The sequence below is a fragment of the Pteropus vampyrus genome, unplaced genomic scaffold, assembly GCF_000151845.1.
Source record: "Pteropus vampyrus isolate Shadow unplaced genomic scaffold, Pvam_2.0 Scaffold69, whole genome shotgun sequence".
In the NCBI taxonomy this organism is placed as follows: Eukaryota; Metazoa; Chordata; class Mammalia; order Chiroptera; family Pteropodidae; genus Pteropus; species Pteropus vampyrus.
Window position 1 is genome coordinate 3,360,734 of NW_011888850.1, and position 12,297 is coordinate 3,373,030.

Genomic DNA, 12,297 nt, shown 5'->3' on the forward strand with positions numbered 1-12,297 from the left:
GCCAACCTAACTTGTATTTACACCACACTGGGTTACTGAAAACCTTACATGGCAATAAATCAAGTTTTCATAAGAAAAATTGAGAACCAGCCCCCAATGATGCTTGCCTCTTGGTCATCACACAACATCACCCCATATAGTGTGACTTCCAAACAAACCATATTTGGGGGCTTCTTGGATAGATCACCTATAGGGTATGGAAATAGCCAAAATGAACTTGCCAGCTACCATTTTGGATGTAAATTTTCCAGTCGTGGTCAAGTTACCTGCCACCTATCCTGAGCTTCAGCCAGAATTACACAGCTAAACTGCTTTAAACTTGAACCACAAATACTGAGGGCGCAAATTTACTGTTGGTCTAAAACTGCTGATAATGTGTTACGCAGCAATAAGGGTAAAGCTTGAGATGAAAACATAAGCAGCGTCTTGTATTCAAAGTTATTCCTTTTATAACAGTGTAGGGTCATACAAAAAGTACCTTAAACCTCAAGATGAAAATCAACAGCAATACACAGGTAATATGTTTCACCATTACCAGATGAAAATTTTCCCTACTTGGGCTGTGTAAGAATTACATACTTTCAGATTTTACCATGTTGATTTACCTTGTTCAAAGTTAATTTTATTTGCAGAGCTAGGTACTTTTTGAAGCCAGTAGTCTCACATGCGTTAGATGGATACAGCTATTAGCTCATCTTCTGTTAGCCATTAGTTTGACTTACCTGTGACATACCTCATATCAAAACCAAAAGAAATTGTAGGTAAAACAAATCAACCTTAACTATATCATGTTGTTCATGTTTTCATTATTTCAGGAAATAGCCAAGTAAGTCACCGTTAAATTTTATCCATCATACTTAACCCTTTAAAAAGCCAGATACGCAGTGTATAATACAAGAGAATTGACCACTGAGAAACTAGAATGACAGGTTATCTCGTGCGTTTGCATACCCACTTAATTTGGACCACTTATAGCTGGTTACAATCCATTAATGTTTAAACACGCCAACCAGCAATATTCAACATAAACTGTAAAGCCAGAAAACTATAGCAGTATTCAAACGCTGAATATACAGTGTATAAAGAATGGCATTTTTTATTAGGGACTGCCAATAATGTCCACAATGCTTTTCTCATCTCTCAATATTGGAAAATGGCAATATGCACAGCTTTGTGAAACTGCTTTATATATCTAGGGGATGGCAATCCTTTAGACAACTGAATGTTTGTAGTACAAGATTCACACATTTTATGTGTAAACATTACACCAAGTATTTGGATACAAAAGTATTTATTTTATAAACTTAGTATTTAAAATAGAATTTTGATCTGTCTACTCACAAAACCTAATTTAAAACATGATACATTTATCTGATGATGTAACTTTCACAAACAATACTCGTAATTGTTTTATATCAAGAACCTGTACTAAATGACTTTTTTTTTAATCAGAAAACGTTTCCCTTTAATCTTAAAGAGTGCTTTTTAAATGAAGGCACCAAGAACTATTTTCAGATGGTACAGAATTTCTTATTTCTTGAAGACTCTGTGGTTGACCACTTCTTCATTAGTTACCTGCAGCAAGACACCTTCCTGCCAAAGGAAAAAAAAAGTATCTGAAGAAGTTTATCATGTTTGTCCAAAAAACCTAAATAACTTCAGTGGTGGTCTTAGGATCAAAGAAGACTCACTGGTGTATACAGAATATGCCCTGATTATCACATTCCTGAAAAGGCAATAAAGCCCGGCAATCAAACTGATGACATTAAGAAATGAATTTCAGCAGCCAACCTAAATCTCTCCTATAAAGTAGGGAACTGGGAAGGAATTACCACATGTATACCCATGTATTTAATACTGAATATATATACATAAGAGAACTCATAATGTAGACTGACACTTTATTCGAAAGTATAAACCTGTCTGAAAATATATTCAACCATTTTTCCCTACCTTCTCCTTAGCCTGATCCTGATAATCATGTAAAGCTAAAACCATATCAAAGAACAAAATGTCTTTATTAATAAAACCCCCAGTTCACTTCAAAATGCTTGAACCAAGAAATGTGAATACACAAGAGTGTAACGATGGGAAATTTCATGATTTATTGAACTTGCAGCCTAACTTTTACCTACCATTTTACTACCAACACCACTGAAGGAACCAAGAAAAGCTTTATTAATGATCACTTGGCTTGCCTCAGCTGTTGAAATGAAGCACTTTACAGTCTTTATGGCAGCAGAATATACTTGTCCACGGTTCATATCAATGCTAAAATTCCAGCAGGGAAAAAAATGATATGTTAAGCACCTGAATCTTCATAGAGGGGGAGGGGGTGGGAAAGAAGGAAAAAGGGAAAAAACAACCAAAATAATTTAAATGACAGATTGGAAAACAAGGGTGTATAAAATTATTCTCTTGAGTTTATAAATTGTTAAACTCAATTTTATAGCTATGTTAAACTACATAAGAACCACTATACTGAAAGACCATTGAAGAGTATTAGTTTTATCTTTTGGGGAGGAAAATTAAGAAAGAAAAAGTAAATGAGATCTTACCTAAAGAAGTTTAACTGAAGCTTAGAACTATTTTGCTCTACACCCTCAGCTTTCGTTGGCATCCTTATAAACTACTGTAGTTAAAGCTTTGTAGAAACAGCACAGTTTTTTAAGACTGGCTGAACTTAGTAGCCGTCAAGTTTTCTTGTACTAGACCTGTATCCCTGAAGAGTACCTCGCTGGGGTTATTTCCTTTCCTTGCATTGAAGAAGCAGCATCTAAAAGATCTAAAAAGGTGTTTCTCCTTGCAGAGATATCCCTTAAGTTATCTAGATAATTTAATCCTGATGAATTGCAGACAACACACTTACATCTGACCAGCATTTATCTTACACAAATATAACAGCTTTGCAATGGACCTTAATTATACTACCCACTCCTTAACTTATTTAAAATAAAAAGTCTATAATTACACAATTTCCTTTAGAATTATTTTATTAAATCATAAATGTACAACAGCTTCTTAACTCTACACACGCACTTAAATTTTTAAAGGAAAACGTTATGTCTTATTACACCATGATCCTGGCTAATAGCTTTTCAAAACTTTGAGAAAAATCTTAAAAAAGGTTTCACATGTCACCTGAAACTTACAAATTTAACATTATCAAAGAAGGAATGCTTCTACACTCTTACAAAGACCACTAGAAAGAAACAACAATTAAAAAGCTAAGAAACTGTCTCAAAGGCATTTTTTACAATCCTTCCTCCACAGTAAGGTAATGTTATTAAATAATCCAATCCATTCACAAAATGGCTCTCTGCATCTGCTCTGGTGTCTTCTGCCATATCACTGCATACTTATGCATGACTGAGATAAGAGTTTCCTTAACATTGTTATTTCGATAACCTGAAGCTGTTCTGTTACCTCTGGGCTCTCATCCTCTCCTATTTATACAGTGAAGCCTGTTTCAACAGAAGTAAAGAGTAAAAAAAAAATAGGTTATGAAATTATCCATCTAACCAGATTTTAAGGAAAGATAACATGATCCTAAAAAGCTTTTACTCCTGGCCGCTAGGTCTCCCCAAGGTAATAATAATGTAAACTTAAAAGTACTTACCCATGGCAAATAGGAAGAAGCTTAATATCGGCTTCTCCCTCCATAACCCCCACTTCCTCCACTTCCTCCAGGACCATAGTTTCCTAAAATGTAAAAAGACAAAGCAAACTTACTTTGATTTCTCATGATTAGCCTAATGCTATAGCTGATCATACTGTATACCCATATACTCTTTAAGATCCTACCCACTATTCCTAATTACCCTAATTAACTTGGGAAATAAACTATCCAGATTCATAGATAATTTTTTTTTTAAATTTGAAAACATTTTCCTAATGCTATTCTTTTAGAGGGTTTTTGGGAATCAGAGTTAAGGAATTAAAAACAGTAACTGGAGGCATAAGAAATCTATTTAGTCCTAGTAAAAACTTTCTCAATAAAAAATAGTTTGAACGAAGATTATTTAACTAAATTAACTTTCAAAGGCAACTCAAGTTTATACACCACTTTGCAATGCGCTCAGCAACTGACTCTTAAATAGCCGGAAAAAAAGACCTCCCCATGTGAAATATCTAAACTGCTTTCCCAACTCCTGTTTTACACCACGCTATCCCACCATCCATCACACCAAGCACTCAAAAGCTGACATTATAATTGAAATATTTTGACAAAAACTTTTTCAGTAACCCTATATATGATGGAAATATTATCAAACAACCAGCACGTTCTCTTCCATTTCAAATTGACTAATCCTTTTTCTTTCAATTACACAAAATTGAGAAATCTAACCAATTACCTCCACCATATGGTCCTCCCATGTTCCTGCTACCACCAAAATTTCCACTCTTCATTGGCCCATAGTTAGAAGGTTGCTGGTTGTAATTTCCAAAATCATTATAATTTCCACTTCCATAATTTCCTGTAAAAAAAAATTGAAATATGCGTTTTGCATAACAAACCTCAGAATAATCAAACATTAAACCAGAGATACATGCTAAATATTTAGGACAAATTTCCCACAAAAACAAATGAGAATAAATGCAAAACGCCTATCTACAATTCTATGATTAAGGCAACTACTGACATTGAAATGAAAAAAATTTGTTAAAAGTCATTAATTCCACTCCAAATTCCCACATAAAGGTTGCAGGTGAATTTATTACCTCCTCCATAGTTGTCATAACCACCTCCGTAGCCCCCACCCTGGTTGCCATATCCAGGTCCTCCACCACCATATCCTCCTCTTCCTCCTCCATAACCAGGGCTACCTCCAAAATTGCCACCTATTATAAAATAAGCCTTTAAGTAATTACTTAATATTTTCAATGCCATTTGAACTGTCTTATTACACCCAATTCCAGCTTTCCAAAACACATTTTTTACAAGTAAAATATTTGTTCTACGAAATCTCTAATAGCCTCAAGGGCAGAACAGAATATCCCTCAAACATTTAGGGGTGGGGAGTACCTACCCACAACCAACTGGTAAAACCTTTATAGAAATACCCATAATGTCACAGCTCTACTCTAAAACTTAAGATATTAAGAGTTCCCTTGATGGCATCCTGAAAATACTATTTATGTTTTGTTAAGAATGTGAGGGCGAATAAGGTATAAGATAATGCAACAAAGTAGAACCACCATATCCTCCTTACTGGTCCAGAAGATTAAAATTCCCAGCTCCTGTTTCCCTGTAAATTATGTCTCTTAAATAATATACTTACTACCCTTCTCCTGAGTAGAAATGGGGAGGGGGAGACCTGAAATTAACAAACTTACAGATAATTCAAAAACTTATATTGGTAGTTAATCTCACATTATAAGAACTAATCTTTCTCATAAAACAAAATAAATATTCGAATTTCAGAGCAAAACTGGGAAGTGAGATGTACAAGTACCTTAGTTATGCTTAATGAGTGGCAAAATTAGGTCTATTGCTAGCTCAGTTTTAAATGTCTGACAATTATCAGCAGACATCAACCTTTTCTTTATTCTAATAAAACATATACCTAAATATACCACTAGGTATATATAACAGTGGCTCTCTCAACCTTAGCTAAATCCAGAAAAGCACCCTTGCGTATTTTGAGAAAGTTCCTTTGGTGACTCTTGGGAAGTTATTCTGGGAAACACATCCATCTTGTTAAAGACTAAGACAACACAATTGTTCTTACATATATGCCCCTTACATGTTGACCATAGTCATATCCAGTGTTCCAAACTTTTCCAGGAAAATACAATAAAATTTTAATATATTTATGTCCAATTCTTACGATTGAAAAAGAGGATACTACAATGGCATCTTTAAATTCTCATTTAAAATCCAACCAAAGATTTTACGAACTATACTGATCACCTACAAATATTCTCCTTCCTAAGCTATATAAAAGCTGTGAATGATAAAAACCAAATAACTATATTATCACCACCTTAGCTCTTTACAAAGAGTAAAATGTAAAATGCTAAGAAAAAATTCACATAAACGTTAAATTCGACAAACATACAAATGATTAAATCTTTTAAGTCATGTAAACCAACTGTAGAAACTGACCTCCAGGTCCTCCTCCATACCCATTATAGCCATCCCCAAATCCACGACCACTTCCATAGCCATCTGTTAGGAACAGGAAAAATAAGATTATGATTATACACTGTTCACCCTATACCATTAATCTTCCTTTCCACCACATTCTCTATTAGTATCTATAGTTGATTATTAGGCACCATCTCCCTTCATGCTGACACTGGTGTTACTTTATTCTCATAGATAAACACACACTAGTGTGTAATTAAATCTATTAACATAGCTGGCCTAACTTGGAGATTTAGACTTGGCAAGCCTCAATTTAAAAGACTGCATTTATCTGCACATATGAAACACATGAATAACGAATAGCGGCCCAAGTTTATCAATTGGCACCTTATTACTTCAAATATCAACTGAAACTTAAAAAACTTAAGACTTAGACCTTTTAAAGTCATAAGTAAGGCATCTGGGTTCATTCACTATTCAGTACTTTGCAACCTGACTAACTTTTTGAAAAAGAGAAGACATAAAAGAATATCTCCAAGTGATTGTCCTTGCTTAATTATTGGTTGTTTTTAACTATTACCTCTTGCCTAACCAAATCAAAATAACCCATCAGAATACAACCTAAAGTCTTACAAATAACTTCTTAAAATTAGGTTGGAGTCCCTAATTCTAATTAAATATGAATCACAGCTTTTAATCAAAGAACATTCACAGTTCTAACATTCAGAACTTGAACTATGAACTCACCAGATCCTCCTCTAAAGTTACTTCCTGGTCCTGGTCCAAAATTTCCACCGCCACCACGAGAATCTCCAAAACCGAAGTTGCCTAAAATAAATGCCCTGTTAATATAAAACACTTACAACAAATAAATTTTAAGAATAAATAAAATGAAAGTTACCTCCTCTTCCACTTCTAGAACTTTGAACTTCCTGCATCTCTTGTCTAGACAAAGCCTTTCTTACTTCTGCATTGTGACCATTGATGGTATGGTATTTCTGCACTGTAATGAAAAGTTCAGACTTCATTAAAGCAGTATTCTAAATTATAACTTACGAAGTTTACCTTTTAATATAATTACAAGTGTAAACATACTCAAATGTTAATCTAAGAAAGAGCCACACACCCCGTGCTTAGACACTTACACACAATCTTATCCACAGGATCATGGTCATCAAAAGTAACAAATCCAAAGCCTCTTTTCTTTCCAGACTGCCTATCAGTAATAATCTCAATGGTATCAATTTTTCCATATTCCTCAAAGTAATCTCTAAGATGATGTTCCTCAGTATCTTCTTTAATCCCACCAACAAACAGCTTCTTCACAGTTACATGAGCCCCTGGCTTTCCAGATTCCTGTAGCAGTGGGAGGGAGAAAAGTTATCCCAACAGAAAAAACCACAAATGATCGAAAGCACACTATTTCTATATACCATAAATGGCTTCTATACAACAAAATACCAGGTGAAACAATAGCTTATAAGAACCCAGTCTTTTGAACAATAAATTAGTCTAGGAAAAACTACAGAAACCCACCATAGCTTTGTAAGGGAAAAACCTCACGTTAAAAAGAACTAATTAAGTTCTTTCAAAAATTACACGCTAATCTTTGATGGAACAAAAAAAATTTTCGTTTATTATACAAAGTTATATTATGCTCACCTCTCTTGCAACAGCACGTTTTGGCTCAACCACTCTCCCATCAATCGAATGAGGTCTTGCAGCCATGGCAGCATCGACCTCAGCCATGGATGAAAAAGTTACAAAACCAAATCCTCTCGATCTTTTGCTTGCAGGATCTCTCATTACCTTTAAAATCAAAGGGGAAACTTTAGCATTTAATCTAATTACTTGCACTTTGAACTAAGAACATGAATAGCATTTTACAATGAACATGAATTTTAAAGTGATTTTCTCCAGGAGTCACAAGGTTTTAAACAAAGACCAACACTTGAAAGAATATTATCTGTAGGCATTTTTATATTTAACATACCACACAGTCTGTAAGTTTCCCCCATTGCTCGTAGTAGTTCCTCAAACTTTCTTCTGTGGTTTCAAAGCTCAAGCCACCAATAAAGAGTTTACGAAACTGTTCCTTTTCTCTCTGCAAAGGAAAACACCATTTCAATTTTTATTTACATTTTCTCTTTGTATGCAGGAAATTAAATTCTTAAATATAAGGTGACCTGCTGGCAGAGTACCTTTTTCCTCTCCAAAGGAACAGTTTCTAAAGTTTTCTGGAGGGAAGAAAAAAACTTACATCAAATTTAAACCATATGTTAAACTGTATATTAGTTGTGTTACACCAAAAAATTGCCTCAGATGAACTACACACGTTTCAAAGTCATCAATACTTGATTCTAAACCTACTTGACATTTCAAATAAATTTAATACTTCTTAATTTAAAAAGCTTTCTAAAGAGAAAGCAAATCTATTCCCTGGTCACTGAAGGTTTAAAGGATTATCAGAATTTGCATTCAATTCTATATCCTAGAACAGAAAAGTTAACTTTTAAATATCCAGTTTAAATACTTTTAATATAAAAATTGCTGGTAAATTTTTACATTATAAATTACTTATAATCCTTAGTTTTACAGTCCAGTTTCTGAAAAGTGACAGATTTCTTTCCCTTCATTGCTCCCTCTGGTGGAGGTTCTAGTATATCGCAATCAACACCTAGGTAAGGAATGTTCTCCCCCCATGTACCAAAACGCTACTCACGAGTAAAAATTCAGTCAACATATGTATCAATAGTCTTTAAATTTTGCCTCCATTCTGACCCAGACCGACTCATTTCTATGACCAACTAAAGCTTATCTAAATCTTTTAAAAAGTCTTAATGTTTTTTGTGGGCATTCTCGATTTTGATATTTAGGTCAACAATACATAAACTGATTGGGGGTAACAACCATGAAACCAGTAAAATACACTCACTGTAATCATCTCACTTTTCAAAAACCATAAAAAATGTTTAAATGACCACTGACTACATTTACACTTCACCAATTCGTTAAAAAGAAAAAAATGCTCAAATGTATTGAACTTAATGGCCGTCCCGCAAAACTATACAGCATAAGTGTCTAATTTTACAAGGAAAATGGAACAAGCCTGGGCCGAAATCTTTTAATCCCTAATAAACTAACGAGCAAATATGCTGCATTAATATGCTCACTACCAGTCCTGTATTTGGAGCTGTCAAGTTAAAGGATTGGTCATTATACTTGGTTTTCAGAAGACTAGGTTAAAAATTAAAAATATTCAGAAACAAAAATAGGTCTAAAGTCCAGAACCAACTGCTATAAATGTATAATACAAATTAAAAGATTAAGAGTAATTTTTGATACACACAAAATTTTATTCCCAGCAAAAAGCATTACAGCTCTCAACCCATTCTAAGGTTTGTCCTCCCAATCACGATATGTTCGACCTTATAAAAGAGGTAAAAAGCAGTTCAGAAATTTTTTGCATGATTAACTGTTTTCAGGAATCTGAAAAAATTTAGGTTAACAAATTATCAAACTTGCTCCTGATAACAATCTAACAAAATGGTTATTACTTGGCATATTGGTATTGGGACTGCTTCTTCATGCTGTATAGTTGGTAAATAGTCTTTTAAAACCCAAATGAAAGATTTTAGAAAGTACAACTACAACAGTTTCTACAAGTCACTAACAAAAGGCAAAAACTCATTACTTACCTCATCTCCAAACTTACCCGATGTCCACTATCGATTACAAAGTTATTTTATAAGCGTGCTTTAACGGTCAAAGAAAATACCCAGGTAGACCCCCTTCGCTTGAGCCCTTATTCTTATCAACGTAATGATCAACCATGATTATAGACATAAATGAGAACAGCAAGTCAAATACACTGAGGCCCACTCCAAAGCAATGTTGTATATAACAAAACACGCAGTGAAGGACAGCCGTTTCAAACAAGTCTAAGGATAAAGTTATTTTTATTTCACTTGCTTCAATTTCTACCTAATCATTCCGCGCGGCCTTTACCAGTAAAATTAAAATTTCCATTAAGATTACTTAAGATACGAAAAAAACTCTACAAAAAAAAGAATCCTTCAAGAAAATAAAGAATTCTGAAACGAATACTCCCATAACCTCCTTCCCCACTGCCACCCACATGGTCATAACTAGTTTGATAGCTCCAGATTTTCATTTTTTATTTCTAAACTTTACTGCGAGACAACTGCCTTTTTAGTCACCGCAGACGCAGGTAAAAACCGTTACACAAAAAAAAACAAGGGTTGGAAAATAAAATATTTTCTTTGTACTCTGGCTCGCCTTAAAACTGCCCCCAGATCCTAGAGGTCGCTTTACCGCCTCTAAAGCCAGGCGAACCAAGCATGTCGTCGTCCCTCCCCTCCCCCCCGCCCGCCCGCTCTTCGCTGTGGCTTCTGAACGCGATGGCGCCATTTCATCGAGGGGGAAGGAGAGCGCCGCTCATGAGGTGCGCAGGGCTTTTAAAGATCCGAGCTCATAAACCACTCGGAATCCTCCTCAAAACAGCATGAAATCAGCCCAAGAAGAAAAAAAGAAAGCTAACCACTTCTGCTCTTTGATAGAGAAGTCAAACTAGCACGTTGCAGTCAGTTAAAAGAAAAACGCGGCGAGGAAGGAGAGTAATGAAAATGGCGGCCGCCAAATCCGGTTCCCTGGAGAGGGGGAGGGGAAGCTCCGCAGCCTCGCTCCCGGGGACCCGAAGCCCGCCGAAACGCTCACACGCGGGGACGCGGGGGCCCCCAAACCAGCCGGCTTTAAAAAGAAAATAGGAATTCCCGCCTCCGCGCCCCACTTTCACTCAAGCGGGGCAGTAGCCGCCATGTGGAAGATCCCCATCCCCCACCCCCAGCAAAGGGAAATGGCGCCGGGAGGCTCAGGGTGGAGAAGCTGCTGTATGAACAGGCCTCCGCTGACGACCCGGGCCCTCTTCAAAAAACCCCCCGAGACCGACCGCTTCTAAAGTGGCCTAATTTCATTGCCGCTCTCCCACGAGGCGGGTGGCCGACTTCCACCGAGGCGCCAACGGCCTCGCCATGCCCTCTCCAATAACTCATTGATTTCAAACCCGTTACCTCCATCGCGGACTCAGTCGCTTCAGCCCGATTTCCCGCAGCCGAGCGAGATGAGAGAGATCTCCGCGGTCGAACACGAACCGGACTCGTCCTGGCGCTGTAGTGAGAACTGCCGCCGCTGGAGAAACAACACCGCTAGGAGAACCTCCGCACAGCAAGCCGGCGCTGCTGCTACTGCCGCTAGAGCCGCTGCTGCCGCTTTTCTAGAACCTTCCCCCCAACTAACGCGTCTTTACGTCAGGCCGTTGCGTAAACGCCCTAACCGCCGCCAATGGCGGGAACGCTCTACGCCCTCCCTACGCCAAGTACGTACTCCTCCCTCCCATATCGTTAGGGTTAGTGCTTGACGTCACTTGCGTAAATGGCATCCGTGAATTGCGTAAGGCTCGAGTCCCGCGTATTCCCCTCTCTTGGAATTGAGTCCAGCCCCCGCCTTAGCGCAGGGCAGGTGAGAAACGGTCGCGCAGTTTGAAATTAATGCTGTGAGGTGGAGCTTAATCCACGGCTCAGAAGTCCAGCCCCCTCTGCTCAGGAGGTGGTCCCTGCAGTTTTGCCTTTGAAAATCCCCCCGACCTCAAGTTCTCCTGCCATCAAAATCTGTGTACTTACCCCGAATTTTTCCCCCTCACCCCTTTCCCCCCCGCGCTGAACACAGTCTCGGCCCCTTCCGGGAACACCCGAAGCAATTTCTAGTCAAATTACACTTCACGCTCCGCCGACCTAACTCTGACCAACATCTTTGGGGTCCAGCCCTCCGGCTCAGGAGAGGTTTCTGGAGAGAATGGGCCTAAAGAGGAACTCGTTCTTATTTCTCGATTCTTCCCCAGCTAAGTTTTACTTCACACACACACCCCGCCCCCGCCAACGTTTGGAGGCACCCACCCCCAGAAGCGAGGAGGTGGGCGGAGCCCGATTTTGGCGCCAGCGCGGCTGCTGCAAAGCAGAAACGCCTCCAGCGGGAAGACTCTGGTCACCGTCCTCACCCCTCCTTCCCTCTCCCTCCCCTCCGGGGACCACCAGGCGCCACCCCGCGAACGGTGAGTGCTACTGTCGCCGCCCCCTCCCCCCGGGTCCAGACTCGGGCTCCCGGCGGGCACAGCGCGACCCGCGGCCCCT

General features: G+C 38.1%; 2 protein-coding genes across 12 annotated transcripts in view; one reads left to right on the plus strand and one right to left on the minus strand.

Moving 5' to 3' along the window:
- Window positions 1–1,071: 1,071 nt before the first annotated feature.
- Window positions 1,072–11,399, minus strand: HNRNPA2B1 (heterogeneous nuclear ribonucleoprotein A2/B1). Of its 9 annotated transcripts, none has more exons than XR_895959.2 (13): window positions 11,182–11,380; window positions 8,293–8,328; window positions 8,085–8,195; window positions 7,754–7,900; window positions 7,237–7,447; window positions 6,993–7,094; window positions 6,839–6,919; window positions 6,110–6,172; window positions 4,723–4,842; window positions 4,356–4,478; window positions 3,620–3,702; window positions 2,199–2,271; window positions 1,072–1,593 (listed from the first exon to the last, which is right to left on the minus strand). XR_895959.2 is itself a non-coding variant. In XM_011361676.2 (12 exons), exons 1-11 carry the CDS (start codon window positions 11,185–11,187, stop codon window positions 3,641–3,643), a joined length of 1,062 nt encoding a protein of 353 aa, XP_011359978.1. In that variant the 5' UTR covers window positions 11,188–11,380; the 3' UTR covers window positions 1,072–1,593; window positions 3,620–3,640. The 9 variants fall into 9 exon arrangements, 4 of the variants coding, with proteins under 4 accessions (XP_011359978.1, XP_011359977.1, XP_011359979.1 ...); XR_895958.2 differs by having other exon boundaries at window positions 2,136–2,271; XR_002780785.1 differs by lacking the exon at window positions 4,723–4,842 and having other exon boundaries at window positions 2,136–2,271; window positions 11,182–11,382.
- CBX3 (chromobox 3) overlaps window positions 11,184–12,297 on the plus strand; it is an 11,980-nt gene continuing 10,866 nt past the window's right edge. The window contains exons 1-2 of one of the 3 annotated variants that reach the window (XM_023531500.1): window positions 11,184–11,486; window positions 12,009–12,218. In XM_023531500.1, the coding sequence (XP_023387268.1) occupies window positions 11,232–11,486; window positions 12,009–12,218 (465 nt within the window). In that variant the 5' untranslated portion in view covers window positions 11,184–11,231. Of the gene's footprint in view, window positions 11,487–11,527; window positions 11,630–12,008; window positions 12,219–12,297 lie in introns of those variants that run through there. The other 2 variants (XM_023531502.1, XM_011361681.2) reach the window with 2 other exon arrangements.